The following is an 18,368-nucleotide window of genomic DNA, read 5'->3' as shown; positions in this document are numbered from 1 at the left end:
GATATACATGGCTGACATAGATTTTAGATTCCTATTTTGTCAGTATTTTTTATTGTGGTAAAATATGTATAACATAAAATTTACCATTTCAATTCATTTTTAAGTGTACAATTCAATGTACAATTAAGTAAATTTACAATGCTGTATAACCATTACCAGATTTTAGGTTCTTTAGTAAATGTTTTATGTAGATTTGTTTTCTGAATGTTATTTGCTGTTATGATGTGAGGATGTGACATTGATTCAGAGTAGCACATAATACATACATAAGATAAACATACGTGTGTATAAAAGACTACATTTTGTAAAATCTTTCAGCACCATTATTCAATCAACAATTAAATATCTTACCTCTTGTGCTTCGTGGGCTATTAACTGGTCCATTAAGAGTCTCCGCCGTCTTTTCTCCCTTTGCTCTCGTGCAGAAGCATCTTCTTCGAGGCGCTTTTGGATTTTTTTAATGTAGTCATCATCCGAATAAGTGTTTAACAAATCAGCAGTTGTCTGGCCTGTTGTATCTAAAGAAGTCTTGGATGCACTAAGGACAATAGTTTTCATTAAAATTTTAGAAAATAACTCAATCACACACCACTACTTGTGACTGTGGAGGAAGACCTCTGGAGACGGCTCCCTTGAGTGCTCTGTTCATTTATTAATACAAGCATCGAAGCAAATATTAGAACTTCAGTGTGAGATCCACAGCTTATCAACAGATTCCATTTGCCTCACTCCATTTCTGGACTCTGTATCTGTGAGGTCCTTAGCATAGCCTTCTTTCTAGGTCTGGCACCTACTTACTCTTTTACTTCTCATGACCTTCACTGTGCCCAGAGATTCTGGATTTCTCTCCCTCTTCTTCCTGCTGGCTCTAGGCCTCCTGCCTCCCTTGCTTGGAGTCAAGAGTAAGGCAATATTGATAACCCAAGTGTCAGGGAAGGCATACTTCTACAAGAGTCAGCCAGGTACACTAATGTGAGGACCAAAGACTGACTTTCCCCCTTCCCTCTGCAGAAACGTCCATGGATGGTTCTGAGAGTACGTCCATGGATGGTTCTGTCCACTACAACTCTCCTCTCACCTATGTGAATGCAAGTTGCTCTATGAGCTCCCAGTAACTTCCGACTCCTTAGGGCAGCAGCCCAGCTCTTACTAGAAGCTCAGCAGTGGAGAGTTGACTTGCACCACAGGTCTGACCTAGCCTCTTGCCCAAGTCCTGGAGACCCAAGTGAGAAGATCTACCTTGGGGCTCTTGTCCTACCTCATGTCCAGAACTTACGGATCAGGAAGAGTTGGTGGTCTCACCAACAGAAAGCAAACACACTCAATTTAGTGAGGCACATGGTGGCTTAGTACAGAATTTATAGATTCATTCAAAAGTTGCCTTTAAAAGTAAAAGATACATTTTTATGTACGTAAGGATCAAATAATCAATTCTCATCTGCATACTCTTTAAAAAATAAAAAGAATACAACAGTACAATGGTATAAGATATAACGTTACTTGCCAAGAAATAATGAATTTTAATATTATTGATAATTATTATTCTTAATGTCATAAGTTATTGATGTGTTCAGTTTAAAATATAACTTATAATCTTATTCAAAATACAAGGACACATTATTATGGTATGCAGGGATTAAACAGTCATCAATTCTCATATAGACAGAAGTGTTCTTATAAAAGCATAGCTAACTCATGTTTAATGAATAATCACACGTGTTGTTTTTAATCTGTGGCCATGCAGTTTCATTAAATCAAAGATCAAAATCATTTACATAGTTGAATTAAAATTCTTAAATTATAATTAGTTCTGTTTAATAATCACATATTTATGGTACAGATATTTTATTATAGTTCATTATTTGTACATTTGCCGCTTCCAGTTGAACTCTGAGCGCAGAAGAAAAGATCCTAGTTTACTCTCCTGTGTACCTGTGCCTCATAATCCTGACATGTAGCTAATGTCTGCTAAATTTCAAATAATATGCTAAGAAGCACTGTACAAGTGTAATATAACTTAAAAAATCACACATTGAAATTCTGGTTATTTTATCAGCAGGGGCTCAACCTTTGATTGTATTCTGTCACTGAGAGTCACTGAGCAGAAATTGTGTAGCTAACAAAGCCTCAGTAAGATCAAAGACAAATTTTAACCCTATTTATTTATTAAGATTTAGTGCAATTATTTATGAAAATTGTGTGGCATAACTTTTTCAGATCCTTCATCAAAATCCTTACTATATTTTTACTTAAATGTGCTGTTTAAAAGATTTTGCCTCAGATTGAGCACGGGTTAATAGCTCTCTCAACACTGTATTTATGCCACCAACAATGTACTTGAGATACTGGTTCTCCTTTGTTCATCAATCAGTCTGTCCAACCATCCGTACATACACCCATCTGCTGTCTTATGCCAATTAAGGCCTGAAGAAAGCTACGTGATATTTACTTGAATAAGTATTCATTTTACTGAGATGTGGGTTTCTTGAGGGCAATAATTATGTTTTCTTTATATCTGTTTGCTCGCCAGGCCTCCATAGAGTTAATAATTGTACGTGTATGAATTATTAGTGATAGGAACCTTGGCCAAATTTGTGTATATATATAAGCAGTTGCTAGAAGGAGACTAAGGTAAATCTGTGAATCCAAATGTCAGATTACAGCAGCCAACAGCCTCAGCTAAAGAAACAAACAGCAGATGGCATTTATTATTTGTCTTAAAAAATAAAGAAATAGTTCATGTGGGGAAAAAGCAGCAGTGGCTGTTCTTGCATTGCTCTCACTGAGACATCATTTCATTCTTTCACAAAAGAGAAAAGATAGACTTTTAAGTGACATCCCTGGGAAAGTCTTTCACGAGCAGGCTGTGAAAGGGGCAGCTGTAGAAATTGCTCCTAAGGTCAACCCTAGAGATGATTTTAGTGCTCTCCGTCATCAAGTAGTGTGAAGTTTCTGGAAAAGCCCAGAACATGCTTGATTCTAAGCTAAGGATTCAGAATGAACTTAAGAAGCAGTGGTCAATAACAGAGATTAAGAAAGGCCATATTGTACCATAGCTCTTTTTTCTTTAAAACTTTGCTCTAGACTAGTGCTTCTCAACATTTTTTATTTGGGGGTCCATCAGAAAAAATGTCCTTTGTGAAGTGTACTGGAAGGGATTTGGAGTCACAGATGGGGCTGCTCACAGTCACAGGTGACTGGTCCAGGGACTCTAGCTGCCCCAGGCCCTATCCTGCTGCTCTGAGAAGTGAGGATGTCCATATCTCACGGGCCCCCAGTGGTAAACCTCTGGCAAGACCAAGTGGAGGCTTCTGCAGAGAAAGGACTTGTGATAGACCCTGCTATTTCCCTCCCTTTTCCCTCAAAACAGAGCCACGGTTTTATTCAGGAAAACAACTTACCCAGCTAAAGTCTACAATTCCCAGCCTCCCATTCTGCTAGGTATGGCCACTTGACTGAATTCTGACTAATAAGGCATAAGCAGAAATGTTATATGGGGCTTCTGGGAAGGCTCGTATAAGGAGCGATTTCAGATTGGATATCCACTTTTTGCCTCTCCTCCTTCCTGATATTGGAACGTGGGCCAAACGGCCAGAGCCTCGGAAGCTATCTCTTATTTGCGAACGTGACTTTGAAGACAGAAACCACACATCAGGACAGTGGAACTAAAAGGAAGGCTCAGTCCTTGTTGACCTTGGAGCAGCAACACATGCCCTGGGCTGCTTACCTTCGGATTTCTATTAATATTATAGGAGAGAGAAGTAAATATCCATCTAATTTAACCCACTCTGGTTTCGGGGTTTCTAAGCTAACTGATAGAGAGGCCTAGGTTCAGGTTGGGCTGGGAAGGCAATGAGGATCAGGGGGAATGTTTGTACAGGATGGATCTTTAAAACATTGAACCACGGACAGGGCAAGGACACTAACGAATCAAAATGGATGCTGGTACAGGGATGGAAGACGCTGTTGTGCTTGGTGTTGATTCTGGTTGCTAAACTGTGTGGAAATCGAGGCGTCCCAAGAAAGGGGTGGGCTGCGGGGCTGCAGAGAATACCATTCACGAAAAGCAACAGAGTGTTTCAATATCTTAAGATAGTCATTCTGGTGGACACCGTCCATTTGTCACTCCGGAGCATGTGGCTGGTGAGATGTGTGAAAGAGTTGGAAGAAGTGGAGTGGTTTCATGGGCCAAGGTCAAGGGTGGGCGTGGCGGGGGTCAGGTGGCAGCTGCATGGGGGAGTAGGCTTGGGCTGTGGTTATTTTAGGAGTGAGGTGAGCACTGATGAATATGGGGAGGGCATCAGGAGTTTCTGCAGAGGGAAGGGGGAAAGGCAATTAATGTATACATTCTTCATTCTGCTTCACTTTCCTTTCACACTTGACTTCCTCTCCACTTCTCCTTCTAGCTTATTCTTATTCCTCCTCATTTGACTCTATTCCCTCTCCTCAAAAATATTAATATGGAACTGAAGTATATAATTCATGTAGATTTTTCTTCTTTAAGAGATTTATTTCCTATTCTATAAAACATAAATGAGTAGAGTTTAGTGTCCATGAAAAAAATGCAGAGAAATTCAAGCTGTTCTTATATGTGTACTCTCTAATCAATTATTTTCCGTGAGTCAATGACCCGTAATAGGAAACAAAAGGGGAGAAGATCTTTATCTTTAGGAAGAAGAAGCCCATTAACCAGGCACTTTCTGTAAAGAACTCATTGAACTGTTTTAGTGACATTCAGTCAACAGACTCATTCAACAACTTTTTACTGCTGGTCCCTGTGCTAAATGCTGAGGATGCAACATGACAGCAACCAAACTAGCGTCTAATAATGGCTTTTTTGTGACAAATGTAAATTAATAGTAACTTGAAAAAATGTTAAGAGTGTTTAAAAAATATGTGTGAACTTACAAGGGTAAGTAAAACGTAGACAAATAAATTAACCTCACATCTCATAATAGCCACTTTCCCTTTTGATCTTTACAAAAATTGTTAATGAACAACTAACCTGAATTTTAGCTCATTTATCTTCCTTAATATATGCTCTTAATTAAGATTCTACAAGGTGAAAACATCTTTGGAACAGCTATTTCAGGTAAACTATTTCTAAATATTCAAAAGTTAAAGTAGAACGAAATGTAGTTTTGTGATTACTGAGATAATTTGCACCCCACCTTTCTTTTGCTTGGAGATCCTTTTTTATTAATGCTTCAAACTTCTTAATCTCATTGGCCACATCCTTTAAAGGAAATTCATTATCAGTTTTTCACCTCTAAAAAAACATTGAACATTTTCATTTACCACATTCATTCAAACTTATAAAGTGACATGCATTACTAATTCAATCTAATTGGGAAGCAAGATCTGAAAAGCTACATTCTAGAATATTTTTCTATTCTGATTTGTTACTTTTAGACTAGGCTAAATATATCTAAAAGAAGGTGAAAATTGCCTAACCCGAATCATTCAGTTCACAAGTCTAGCTCTGACAGTACATCAAAGGGCATTTAATGAGAATAAAGATTATCAAACAGTCAGGAAGTGCATTGTTAATTACAATTCTTTTAAATGAGAATAAGCATGTTTTTGGACATAAATATTTCTTTAAAATCATCTTGAGTGTTTTAAACATTTAAGGTTGTGCAACCTTACCTACACTATTAATTTGCTCTCTGAAAATTAATTTTAGCTGATCCTCTGCCTCCTGCAAATCCTTATTAATAAGCTTTAATCAACTCAGGGAAACAGGAGAATTAAATACTTTTACTAAAATGGGGTCAGGAAAAAAGCCTCTGTGGGTAGTACTTTTTAGAATCTAACTATAGGATTTTTTAATATTAAAAAAATGTGAATTAATATAAAATGCAATGGATTTAGAAATCAGAGAGACCTCTCAGTCTCTGCTTTAACAGCCTTGTGTACTTGGGTAAAATATGTCAGTTTTCTGAGTCTCATTTTCCTTAACTAAAAAATGGGGAAAATAATACCCTACTTAGAGAATTATTTACGAATTAAAAATGATGTGAAGTGCCCAACCCACAGCCTGGCATATAGCAGATGATCAATAAATGGTAGTTATTAATTTTTTTCTTAAGGGAGAGGATATCCCTAACAATCATTATAGCAGTATGCAGTGTAGATTGCAGGAATTAGTATCAAAATGTAGTATTGTTCCCTTGTGAAATATAATGAGATTGTATCCTATTGTAATGATTGACAGCTGGTATGGTCTAGTAAAATATCAATAGTGTAAGTATCTTAAATTTAAATATGATGAGAGCAAGCAAGTTGCTTAACATTTCTAGGATTCATAGAAAGACAGTGCAGCATGGGGAGGAGGTATTGAGGAAAAGCAAATAGTAGGAATGGCACATGCATGGTATGGGTACCTGGACTGGCCCCTGTTGTACCCAGGGGTATCATGACCCATTACAACAGCACCCACTCTGGCATAGTTTGTTAGTGACCACAGAATCCACAACACAGGAGGAACACAGGTTCTGTCATTTAATAGAATTTGCCATCCCTGTCCTAAAGCTACATTCTCTATTTCTGAACAAATAACTATAAAATGAATTGGATATGCATATGGTGGAGGAGTTTTAAATGAGAAGGGACAATACCAGAAGTAATTTGAAAAGGAAGTAGGGAGTTCAGGGAAGTCTCTCTATATGTTTTAGGGAAAGATCATCCTTTTGTTAAGATAAACACAACACATTATTAAAAGGTTATCACTTACCTCTGCCTCTTTTTTCTTTTTCAACATTTTTTGAGTGTCAAGTGCTTTCAGAATTCGGTTTGATGCGGGTTTAGGAATCTGTATGATAGCTGCTTGGATTTTAGCCATTATTTCATTTTGTCGTCTTCTGCTCAAGCGTTGCTAAATATCCCATACACATTAGTTTAGTTATTCAGTACATCAGAATAATATGCAATGTTATACACTCACAGGTACACAGATATACAAATTTTCCATTGAAATTTTCGGAACTCAGCAATTAACCAATGGACTGGGTGTTACAACTGTGTAATGTTAGGAAGCAAGTGTCAATATAACTTATTTTGAAAAGTATGATATTGAAACACAATTTTGGAATCCCCAAATTATGCCGATCAAATGTGTGTATTTTCATTCTGGGTAGCAACCCTCCCCCATATCACGAAAGCATCTGAAGCATTCATTTCTACCAGACAGCTTAAAAAGAGGTCAAGTTGTCCCACGGTTCCAAAGAATGGCAGTTCTAGTTCTTAGTCGCAGGGAGATGCGACCATCAGCAACGGTGGAGACAGAGAAAGGGGAAAAGTGAGGGAGAGAAAGGTGAGAGCAGGCAGAGCATGAGTCATGTACCGGGAGCTGGCAGCCCGGGCTGGATTCGTGCTTATGTAATGCGTAATATAGACATACGTGGCAAACAATATACTATGCACTAATGAGTTTCTGGAAAAATTGTTCTATAAAACCTTTTAGATTTTAAAAGATCTTTGTTCTTCCTGGAGTTTTTGAAATTTTTCAAGTTTCTCAATATGCATGTGGACAAGATCTTCGTTCGTGTGCTTATATTTTTCTTGAAACCTAAGTGTAACCTGCATCAGATTGAAATCAGTTTGACGTGGTATCAGGTTTCTATGTCTCCAAATGAAGAAAGCATTTCAAGAAGATTCCATTATTAGAGAAAAAAGAGTATATTGTCATTATAAGCACACATAAAATTTGCCTTCAAAATAAAATTTCTGTGAATTACTACTGTTGATGGCTAAAGCAAATTCAAGTCCCATACCAATCACTCACACCCTTAACTGATGTAAGGACAATAAAAATGCATGATTTGAATGTCTTCTTACAAAAGTCTCGTATATACTTTTTATAATTAAACTTTTTGCCCTGAGTTTAATTTTCAATGAATGGTATTTGTATCCTTACAAATACATTTTCATAAAAATAATTTACAAAACCAATTTCAACATAAAAGAGATAATATAAGAAGCTAGATTCTGTCCATTACTTAAGCCACTTCCTAGTAAAAAGTGAAGAAATAATGAAAACTTCCAGGCCACTGGCAATGAGGGTACAATAGTAAAAGAAAATGAACTCTCAGTGATGATTGTGAAGTGGGACACAGAGCAATGGCTAACGTATCTAACTAAAACTTTTATATTCGAAAGTAATCTACTTAGAAGCTGATGACTTACTAAAAAACCTTTTAAAAATGGTACCATTGCTCAAACCATTCTTGGTCCTTCTTTTCTAAAACTGCCTCAGTAGATACTGACACTTACTCAGAAGATCAGTTAAGGCCCTGTGAGCTGTCTTTAAGCACTTACACACACCCCTGCTCTTTTCACTGTTAAAAATGTCCTGGCCTCCATCTTCACAGTGGCAACGAACATGTAAGGTCCTTCAACATCCTACCACCCCACTTCAACATATATATATATATATATATATATTTTTTTTTCTTCAACTTAATTCTATTTCCCCCCAGCCCAGGAAATATCCGTTGAGCCATCATATAGCCTACTGTTAAATGTGTGGAATCAGAGTGCCTAGGTTTGAGGTTTAGCTCTACTACCTACTAGCTTCATGAAGTTGAGCAAGTTACCTAATCTCTCTCTGTTTCATCATCTGTAAAACGGGAATAATAAAAGTACCTATCTCATAAGATGGTTGTGAAGGTCAAATGAGATAAGATACATAAAGCACCTGGAACAGGGCCTGGCATCTCACTATGTATGTTCAATAAATTTTCATCATTATTGATATTAATATGTAATAGACACCTGCATCTTCTTCCACTATATCAAAGAAAAAGGCATCTCTACTTTTTTCATAAGATATCTCCTCCTTCATCTGAACCATTGATTCATTCTTCCTCTTTTCTTCCCCAGAGGGTCTCCTTCCACTTGGGTCCTCACACCACTCATCACCTGCCACTGATTCTTTTTCTCAACTGCCAAGTTGTCCCAGTCTCCATGTCCATAAAATGAACAAATAATCTCACACTTCTGTTGAGCTTCTCTCCTGCAGCTACTGTTATTCTCTCTTCTCCTTTATCTCCACGTGTCCTGAAAGAATAGTCTATGCTCCATTCTTCCTCATCTCCACTGCAATCCATACCACTCTGCTGAAACATTTTTCTCTCCCCAAAATGTAAGCTCTAAGAGAATTGGGGGTTTTCCTGTACTACTCACTGTGTTGGTGCCTGACATAAAGTAGAAGCCCAACAGATCTTTGTTCAATAAATGAGTAATTGACTTTGGAAGGTCACCGTGGCCAACATTAAACCCAATGGTTTTTTGTTTGGACTCCAGCTCCACAGCACTTGCAGCACTTGTTTACACTGACTGTTTTATACTTTACAAAGAATTTTCTTATATACTGTTTTTCTTGAAGTTACCAAAAAACCTAACTCTCAGGCAGGTAGAGATAAACATCCTTGTTTTTACAGTTGGATAAAGTGAGACTGAGACTGTTCCAGGGACTGACCCAAAGTTAACCAGCTTGCACGTGAAGGAAGCAGGATGAGATACTAAGTTATTGACTTTCAGCCTAATCTAATTTCTAGCTGTCTGTGGGTGCTGAGTTCATTCTGCTACCAGACTCATAAGGATGTCCACCAAGAGTAGACAATCTAAAAGTGGAAGTAGCTCTCACATTTATTGTCATTGCTGCTTCATAAACTAAAATTTAAAATTTAATTATTTTCATTTATTTTTATGCATTACATCAGTACAGTACTCCCCATTATCCTACAGACCTGGAAAAGTTAATGGCCTTCACTTATCATAAGGAAACAGCACAGGAACTACAGAGATTTGTCAACTAAAGAGTTGTATCAAATAATCAAGAGACACTTCATGAGTATTTGCAATGTTGAAAGCATTGTACTAGGCATATTTCTTGAACTTGAGGAACTAAAAATCTTGTGAGGCCATATGACAGATAAATAATGAAAGTTAGTCAATACTATCAGCAAGAGGAGGTTAACACCAAAGAGTAACGATTACCTGTGCCCTATGAGCTCCGCAGAAAGAGTCCATGTATACTGGGAAGGTTGCACAGAGTAGACGGAGGAAAGTTTGGGGAAACGGAGAGAGGAGAAGGGTGAGCTTGGGTGGTAGAAAGGGAAGAGCAGAAATATACAAGTCTTATTCAAGGACAGGCTGCCAATCAATGTAGAAGAAAGACTTTATGCTGAGGGTTATGAAGAAATAAAGTTAGAAAGACAGAATGAGACTCTTTAGTGAAAGAACTTGGATGCTAGTCTAACTTGGTGACAAGATTATTTGTAAATTAGCAGGTTTCTGAGCAGAAGAAACCAACAAAAGTGGAATTGAGGGCAGATTCACCTAGCGGTTGATTAACCTCCAGTAGAAAGCCTGAAGATCGGAAGCCGCGTTAGTAGTTTACTGCAGTAGCTCAGCAGGAGGTCTGAGCAGATAGGATGGGGTAGAAATGGAATGAGAGGAGCAGGCATAGAAAGCACTGGGAATTAGGAGCAAACGACTGATAAGTTATTGGCAATTGGTGGATAAGATGGAGACAGGCATCAAAAATGGATAAATGAATTGAAAATATTAATATAAAATAAAACCCAAATATGGCCAGTAGCATACATCAGGGACATATATGTTCGATGGGGCTTCTTTGAGAACGCAACATCACTGCTGTGTCCCTTTACCAAGCTTTATATTGTGATATGCTTATAATGTTTCTTTATGTACTTACATCTCGGAAAGTCTCGCTTTTCACGTTTTGAACTTTTGTATTTGTCAGGGGTTGCATGGTTTGCATTTCCACTCCAGTCAGCACACCTTTCTTTTTTCTCTGGAGAGCAATGTACAATTGATATAAGAGTTTCGTGGCCGCCCCAGGCTTTTCTGTGATGATACTGTGGGCCACATTCTGATCAAACTGCACACCCAGAAGGTGAAGTGTGGGCTCCAAGCGAGAAAAATTATTAAGTTTGGCACTTGAAATCCTAGGCATTAAAATATTTTACATAATTAGACACTGAATTAAAACAACAAATATCAGAGGTATTACCATGATCCCATATTATGAATTATCCCATGTTCTTTTAAATATATCAATCCTCTCTAAAACCACTTAATCAGGTAGATACATTGAGATTTGGTGTATTGTCCTAACTCCATGCATTTATTTCTCTTGAATGGCTAAACTAAAACCCATTAATTTCATATACTCTTCTACTTAAATAGATGCTAGAATTTCTGCAAGAAGCCAGTACAAAAACATAACTAAAGGCCTTCTTCTAAATGGAAAAACTTAACTATCGTTTTGAAAAATATTTTACTCAGAAGACAAAATTGCAATTTAAATGTCCATTTCTTTAAGTGATGTCATTACTAGAACCTGAAAATAACCTTATTTTCAGTTGCAGTGACAACTCTCACAGTAATTCCCTCAGGCATTATCAGAAATATTTAATTAAATAACATTAGCTATACAACTAAGTTAGTTATGTAATCTTCACTGTACACTTCATATTACTTCTTCAAGAATCACTAAAGACTTTCTAAAATATATGTATTATTGAATCACCTATTATCAAATTAGGCTCACATTTTAGAAGAAATTCATTAATTCGTTTATTAATATACTCTCTCAACTATACCAATAATTTATTTAATTTAATAAATTTTTATAAATTTATTGAAGTCTTACAAAGATAAGACACCCTGCCCTTTAGGAGGGAAAAAGTGAGAAATAGTGGGAAAACAGATGAATAACAAGTAGTGATAAATTGATGTAACTGTTGTAATAGAGGTCTCAAATGACCTAGGGCTGTCAATAAGCCTATGAATCCAGTGGCAGAAAGAAAGCAGAAGATGTTAGATGGATTTTCAACTTTTGTGCCTCTCTGTGATCAAACTGCATGCAAATGTCAATTTTAACCACTGGTCTATTTTCTCCTTACTTTAACTTCCAAAAACTCAGTGACATTCTTTGATGGAAAAAATACACTGAATATACTTAAATATAAGTCAAAGTCACATCCTCTCCCTGAAAAAAGACGATACTTTAGAACAGAGGGAGTTGGCGGAATTTCTAATATTATAGGGTTACTCACTCAATAACTTCATTTTGGACTATAATATTATTTGGGGAAGATACAATGACCTTTAATGACCTCAACTGAATGTTTAGAAGCTGAAAGAGATCACTTAGCACTTCTTTTTAAAATTTATTTAATTAATTTATTTATTTTTGGCTGCATTGTGTCTTCATTGCAGCGTGCGGGCTTTCTCTAGTTGCAGCGAGTTGGGGCTACTCTTCATTGCCGTGCGTGGGCTTCTCTTGCTGCGGAGCACAGGCTCTAGGCATGCAAGCTTCAGTAGCTGCACGTGGGCTCAGTAGTTGTGGCTCGTGGACTCTGGAGCGACTCTGGAGCACAGGCTCAGTAGTTATGGCGCACGGGCTTAGTTGCTCCGCGGCATGTGGGATCCTCCCGGACCAACCAGGGATTGAACCCGTGTCCCCTGCACTGGCAAGCGGATTCTTAACCACTGAGCCACCAGGGAAGCCCAATTAGCACTTCTTAAACTTTATATACTGTTCCTACTATATTATTTCTCAAGAGACAGCTCTCAAGCAGTGGTTCTAAACCTTTTTTTTTTTTTTAATCACATATACCATCCTTTGGAAATCTGATGAGAGCTATGAAACCTTTTCCACAGGAAAGAAAACACACATTCATGCATATACACAAAATGTGTATACCATTTGCGGGTATTTGTGGACCTCCTAAAATCTAGTCTAAAAGTGCCTGTTAGCTGCCAAGGAGGTGGATCTGGGGAAATATAGGAATGATTTCTAAATATAAATAAGGAGTCAGTATCATGGAAAGGCCAATGTCAAAAAATGTAGTGACACAAGACACTGAATTCCTTTTCCAGTTCTGTGGTGTAACTTATCGTCCTATTTCCTCTATTTGGTTAAGTATATTTAGTATGGCATACCACATCAACCAAACTTTGAATGAAATATTTTAAATTGATACAGAGAAACAGACCTTAGAGGGGATAAGAAGAGATAAGGAACGCTACAAGGTAATCTTATCAACAAAAAGGGTAAAACATTGTTTTAGGTCTTCTCATGTCATGTCCAGTTTTGCAATTTGTTCCCCCACAAATGACCTTACAGTTTGAGATAACAAACACTGGACTAAAATGATTAGGGTACAGCAGACCATGTTTTGAAGAGTCTTACTGTGACAGAGGATGGTCAAATCAAAGACCTGTGTTCACATTCCTTGGACGGGCACCTGGCATCTCCTTTTGATCTTCCATCCCAGTTCAGCCTCTCATGTCCTTCCTGTCCTAGGAGTCCTGTATGCCTTGTCCACTACACTTACTTGGAAAGATATGGCCTGAGAGCCACTTTTCAGAGATTTTGCCTGGGTCATAACCTTGGGCTTCAGAGGTTAGAGGCACCATAATTCGGGAGGGAGAATCCAAAAACAAACACTATTCATTTCCAAATTTTATCAAAATTTAGCCCTGCACCCAATAAAAGTGAAGAACACTTCCCTTCCTCTTTCTTGTATTACACAACCCCCAGAATGCAGTGTAGCCTGCTAACACTAGGGTTCAGTGACACAGTAGGCTTTAAAATGGCTTTTATGGTCTGGCCGAAGTGTCCAGGTGTAATAGTATTTCCCTCTGGAAGCTTTTAATATATACTCTAAATTTCCAACCAAAATTTTGGGAATATAACTGGTGTGTAAATTGGTGGAGTCCACTCTTGTTACAGTATATGCTCAATCAGTATAACATGATAATCAACAGTTGTTTTTGAACCCAGAGAATCCATTGGGACATCTTTGCTCTGAAGACATAGCATATGATGTAAATGATGACCCCTGAGGGGATAAGGAATGTATTCTGGGAAAAGTCTTCTCCCTCTCTACTTGCAGTCCTTATTTGCCAAGGGATTACCAATCTCCTCTCCTCCTTGCCACCTGGTGAGGGAATACATCTCACAAGGTAATTAGAAGCTGCCCTCCCAAGGGATATCCATGTTCCTTTACTTTTTATTCTTTTAACTAATCTGCTCATTTTTCACCCTCTGAGATGGACTAAAAATATCCCAAAACAGAATTCTTTCAGAGTTAGATGAGTTATTCTTAGGATTAAGTAATTCCCAAAGCAAATAACTTCAAATTATTAGCAACATAGATTTAGTTTACTGTTAACATTTTAGACTAAAGACCCTAGAAAGTATTACACAAAAATCCCCAAATCATGAGCTCTGGCACTAGCTAGCTGTCTAAAAAAACAGGCTTTACAAAGAAGGGTCCTTTTCCCCACTAAATACACTATTACAAAGGTCAGATCCACAGATTTACTAATTCTTGCCTTCTTTAAAATACCATGTGCCCTGGAAAAAATGTGGGTTGTTCCAGGAACTAAAGATGGATAGTATTTGGTTGTCAGGACAAGTAGGTCCCTCTCCCCATGTTAAGAAAAGTAATGACTCAGTGGAACAGAAAGTGAGTCCTTTGCAGTGAGTGAAAGGCAGGACTGTTACACATGATAATGCTCAGGGCACACACCTGTGCAGGGGCGGGGCATACCTGGCATGAGGTTGTTTTATCCAAAAAGGGGCTTCTTTTTCTTTGCACAGAGGTCTCTCTGTTCACTAAGACCTGTGTCTTTACGGTTACCTCCGTCCATATGGGGTCCCTATTTCCATTTCACACAAAGGCCTTCCATGGCCTGGCTAACAAGAGCCAACTTAGTACACGTGAAATACTGCATGCATGATCTGATCAGTATGGTTCTTTAAGTTTTCTGTACCGAACTAGATATACTTTCTGAAATCATTCATTTATTTAATAGAGAAACATTATTGTGTGCCTGCTATGGTCCAGGGACAATGCCTGGAGCATAGAGAATAAACATACTATGCAACTTTGAGCAACTTTGCAATCTAGTTAAGGAGTAAACATTCATATATTCATTATCAAACATTATTTGGGCTCCTTCACGTGGCAGTAACTCTGATAAGAACTGACATATAAATAAACAATTATAACTTAATGTGATAACAAAAAGATATGTCCAAAGTGTTCTTAAAACAAAGAGAAAAAAATAAAACAAAACAAAGAGGAAAAGAAAATTAAATCTGCTAGGGGACCAAACACAGTTTAGAAAAGGGGTGGATTTTTAGCTGGATCTTAAGGATAAATAAAAGTTTCTCATGGTGGAAGTGAAGGACAAATGTTAATATGAAAAGTTGCAAGGCATAACAAAAACACATGGCATGTTTGTGGACCAAAGCAGTTTATGTTAGGGCTCCAGACCAGTGGAAAATGCGGCTGGAAAGGTGGATGAGGGTCACACAGGGAAGCATTTTGTAAGACAGGCCTTGAGACACAGAAACTGGAATATCTAAAGTTTCTTAAGCTGATGGGGAAACCACACTTAAAAATGTGAGTGTAGAGCTCTATCTGCCTACGGAGAAGTTCAAACAAGGTGCCTAAATGCAGGATTTATCAGGATATGCAGCCATTCATTAATTCAAAAAACATTTACTGAAAGCTAAACACGTGCCAGGCCTGCGATGGCCCTGGGGATGCAAAGAAAAATAACTCATACCCATAACTTTAAGGCACTTGAATGTACAATGTGCAACGTGAAAGAGACACAAAAAAAGAAACTGACAACAAAGTGACCAGTGTTATAACAAGTAAATGTACAAGATAACTTTAACTTTCATAAAGGGATAATAAGCAACAACAACAAAAAAGGATTGGAAACCTGGTTACATGCAGACCATCACAAATCAGTCTGGTCATAGGAGAACTAGTGAGAAAGCAAAAGGAGAAAAGAAGGGCATAGACACTGACTTACCTACCCTGGAAATCATATACCTTAGAGGCTGATCCTGGCTTCCATTGGAGGGGACGAAATTAAGGTAGAAGCAGAGTGGGCACAGGGCTAGGAGCTCAGGCAGAGGAGGCAGTTGGGGCTAAGCTGTGAAGGACCGTGTATCGCTTGCCCTTGAGGAAGAGGTGTGAGACATGGGGTGTAGGATATGGATTAGAATGTTACCCAGTACGCTAGAAGCTTAAGAAATTGTCTGGAATTAGCAACAGAGGCTTATTTGGTATGAAAATGTATTTCTAATCCATGGTTCCTCTTGTATTATACTATTATTACCTGTACAACTAGCATAATCTGGATTGTGAAAGAATGACTCACCTCTAGAATGGAGGTACCAGATTCTTTTGCCTTAAAGTCTTGCAACATAGGTACTGCTCAATGGAAGCCTACCATTCCAAGCAACCAAAAACTAAGAAATACTTGAGTGGGAAATATCAGGTTAAAACATGGATATGGAGCAGGATGTCAGGAATGGTAGAGCAAGGACCTCCAAAAATCCATTCCTCCATAAAGGCAATAATAAAACTGACAAAAATTATGAAAATCAACTTTTTCATAACTCCAGAAGTTATCCAAAGGCTTGTAACAATCTAAGAAACATTTATTTAAGAAAAAACTTAATCTCAGCTTCTCCCCAGCTCTACAGTAGCCTTGCAACAATAGAAGCTGTAAAAACCAGCAGCCTAGCAGCCATCAGAGAGGACAAACAGGTTTAAACCTTCTCAAAAAGTCCTATCCTCAGGACATTGTCATTATTTGATATTTTTTAGAGCTCAATCACTGAAAAAAGACTTATTCCCAGGGTATTAGTAAAAACCAATCAGTGGCAATTGTTTAAGATCAGAGCTACCTAAAGCAGTGATACCACTGGAGCAAATAAGAGCCTACCCAAAAACTTAAAAGGAAGATATAAGAATAAAATATCCATTGGGGGCTTTGAAAAGCTCTGACATATTCCTGGAGATCTAGAGGGCCATATACATGTGTAGGAATGTTTGGATAAGCAGGAAAGACAGAAGGAGGCCCAAATCTCTCACCTCTGGCTGATCTTGAGGTCCTGTACAAGCAGGAAGTAAAGGCTAAGGCAGGGTTGTAAACTGTGAAAGCACTGGAGACACCTCAACAAACTCACAGTCTCTCAGTCAGGAAAGATTTATCAGTTCAAGATATTTTAAAATATCTCTGTTCATTTGCTGAGTTCTGTTCACTTGCTCTATTCACTAAGCTAACCAAGCAGAGTCTTCAGCTGCTGTACACAACAAGGAATACAGACTTTCCAAAATTAGTCCAAGAGAGTCATTAAACAAACAAGAAGCAGCAGCAACAACAACAAACCATGGGAAGGTGGGATAACCTGAGTTAACTCGTATTATTTTAAATGTCTATTTTCAACAATTATGAGACACACAGAGAAAAAGCAAAGTATGCTCCATATATAGGGGGAAAAAAGGTCAATAGAAACTCTCTGAGGAAGCCCAGATGTTGAATTTATTAGACAGAGACTTTAAGTCAGCTATTATAAATGTTAAAAGAACTAAAACAATCCATTTTTTAACCATTAAAAAAGAAAGTATGAGAACAACATCTCAACAAAAATAGAATATCAATAAGGAAATCAAAATTATAAAAATAAGAACCAAGTGGAATTCTAAGGTTGAAAAGTACAATAACTGAAATGTAAAAATTCGCTAGAATAGCTCAACAGGAGATTTGAGTTGTCAGAAGAAAGAACTGGTACACTCATAGATAGATCAACTGCAATTATTCATAGGAGAAACAGAAAGGAAAAAGAATGAAGAAAAATGAACAGAATCTCAAAACACATAAACTCATTCTAATCATGAGAAAAAATATCAGACAAATTCTAACTGAGGAACAATGTACAAAATACCTGACCAGTTTTTAATTTTTCTAAACTGTAAATATTATCAAAAACAAGGAAAGTCTGAGAAAGTATCTCAGCCAAGAAGAGTCTAAGGAGACATGGCTATAAAATATAATGTGGTATCCTGGTGAGATACTGGAACAAAAAAGACATTAGATAAAAATTATAACAAATATTTGGTACAAAATGTACCATACGAATATAAGATGGTAGCAGTAGGGGAAACTGGATGTGAACAATATGTGAACTCTCTGTACTATCTTTGCAATTTTTCTATAAGTCTAAAACTGTTCAAAATAAGGAGTTTATTTTTAAAAATCAACAAAGCCTCAGAGACCTGGGGGATACTGTCAAGTATACCAACATACACATAGTGGGAGTCCCAGAAGGAGAAGAGAGAGAGAAATGGGCAGAAAGAACTTTTGGAGAAATGATGGGCGAAAGCTTCACAAATTTGATAAAACACAGGACTACAGGAATACAGAAGATATTAAAATGGGGCCCATCTAGAGATAAGGGCTTGCTGCAACCTTATAACTTTCTCTCCTTTGTACTGCTGGGACAATGAAGTATGTAT

At 37.6% G+C, this 18,368-nt stretch overlaps 1 protein-coding gene across 1 annotated transcript in view; it reads right to left on the bottom strand.

Annotated features, from left to right (window-relative positions):
* SPEF2 (sperm flagellar 2) overlaps nt 1-18,368 on the bottom strand; it is a 176,676-nt gene that overhangs the window by 147,600 nt on the left and 10,708 nt on the right. The window contains exons 3-6 of the mRNA XM_036847598.1: nt 10,724-10,976; nt 6,737-6,877; nt 5,172-5,236; nt 352-538 (exon numbers count right to left, since the gene is read on the bottom strand). Of these exons, the coding sequence (XP_036703493.1) occupies nt 352-538; nt 5,172-5,236; nt 6,737-6,877; nt 10,724-10,976 (646 nt within the window). The remainder of the gene's footprint in view (nt 1-351; nt 539-5,171; nt 5,237-6,736; nt 6,878-10,723; nt 10,977-18,368) is intronic.

The sequence above is a fragment of the Balaenoptera musculus genome, chromosome 3, assembly GCF_009873245.2.
Source record: "Balaenoptera musculus isolate JJ_BM4_2016_0621 chromosome 3, mBalMus1.pri.v3, whole genome shotgun sequence".
In the NCBI taxonomy this organism is placed as follows: domain Eukaryota; kingdom Metazoa; phylum Chordata; class Mammalia; order Artiodactyla; family Balaenopteridae; genus Balaenoptera; species Balaenoptera musculus.
The sequence above is the reverse complement of the archived record's forward strand: the minus strand, read 5'-3'. Positions and strand labels throughout refer to the sequence as shown.